This window comes from Geospiza fortis, unplaced genomic scaffold, assembly GCF_000277835.1.
Source record: "Geospiza fortis unplaced genomic scaffold, GeoFor_1.0 scaffold662, whole genome shotgun sequence".
NCBI classification, from domain to species: domain Eukaryota; kingdom Metazoa; phylum Chordata; class Aves; order Passeriformes; family Thraupidae; genus Geospiza; species Geospiza fortis.
Window position 1 is genome coordinate 169255 of NW_005054450.1, and position 428 is coordinate 169682.

The 428-nt window shown below is 56.3% G+C and overlaps 2 protein-coding genes across 2 annotated transcripts in view; one reads left to right on the forward strand and one right to left on the reverse strand.

Annotated features, from left to right (window-relative positions):
• Window positions 1–215, reverse strand: part of SCNN1D (sodium channel epithelial 1 delta subunit) — a 16612-nt gene extending 16397 nt beyond the window's left edge. The window contains exon 1 of the mRNA XM_014309763.1: window positions 170–215. Coding sequence (XP_014165238.1) covers window positions 170–215 — 46 coding nt within the window. The remainder of the gene's footprint in view (window positions 1–169) is intronic.
• UBE2J2 (ubiquitin conjugating enzyme E2 J2) overlaps window positions 7–428 on the forward strand; it is a 4268-nt gene continuing 3846 nt past the window's right edge. Inside the window, exon 1 of the mRNA XM_031062562.1 lies at window positions 7–14. The gene's annotated coding sequence lies outside the window, so the exon portion shown is untranslated. The remainder of the gene's footprint in view (window positions 15–428) is intronic.

Consider the following 428-nt stretch of genomic DNA (forward strand, 5'->3'; position numbering starts at 1 on the left):
GCGGCCGCGGAGAGGTGAGCGGGACGGGGAGGGACGGGCGGGCTGCCTTCCTGTCTCCCTCTCTCTCTGTGTTCTCCTTCTCCCTCCGTTTTCCCCTCTCCTTTCCTCTCTTTTTCACCTTTCTCTTCTATTTCAGTCTCTCCTTTCCTCGGCTGCCTTCCTGTCTCACCTCTCACCCCCTCTCTGCCGTTCTCCTCCCTCTCTCCTTTCCCCATCTCTCTCTCTTTTCTCCTCTCATTCCCTCCCTCTCTTTTCTACCTTTCCCCTTTCTTTTTCAGTCCCTCTGTCTCACCCGCTCTCTGCCGTTCTCCTCCTCTCCCTCCTTTCCCCATGTCCCTCTGTTTCTCCTTTTTCCCTCTCCTGTTTCTCCCTCTCCTTCCCTCCCTCCTTTCCCTCCTTTCCCCTCTCTCTCTGTCCTTCCTTTCCTC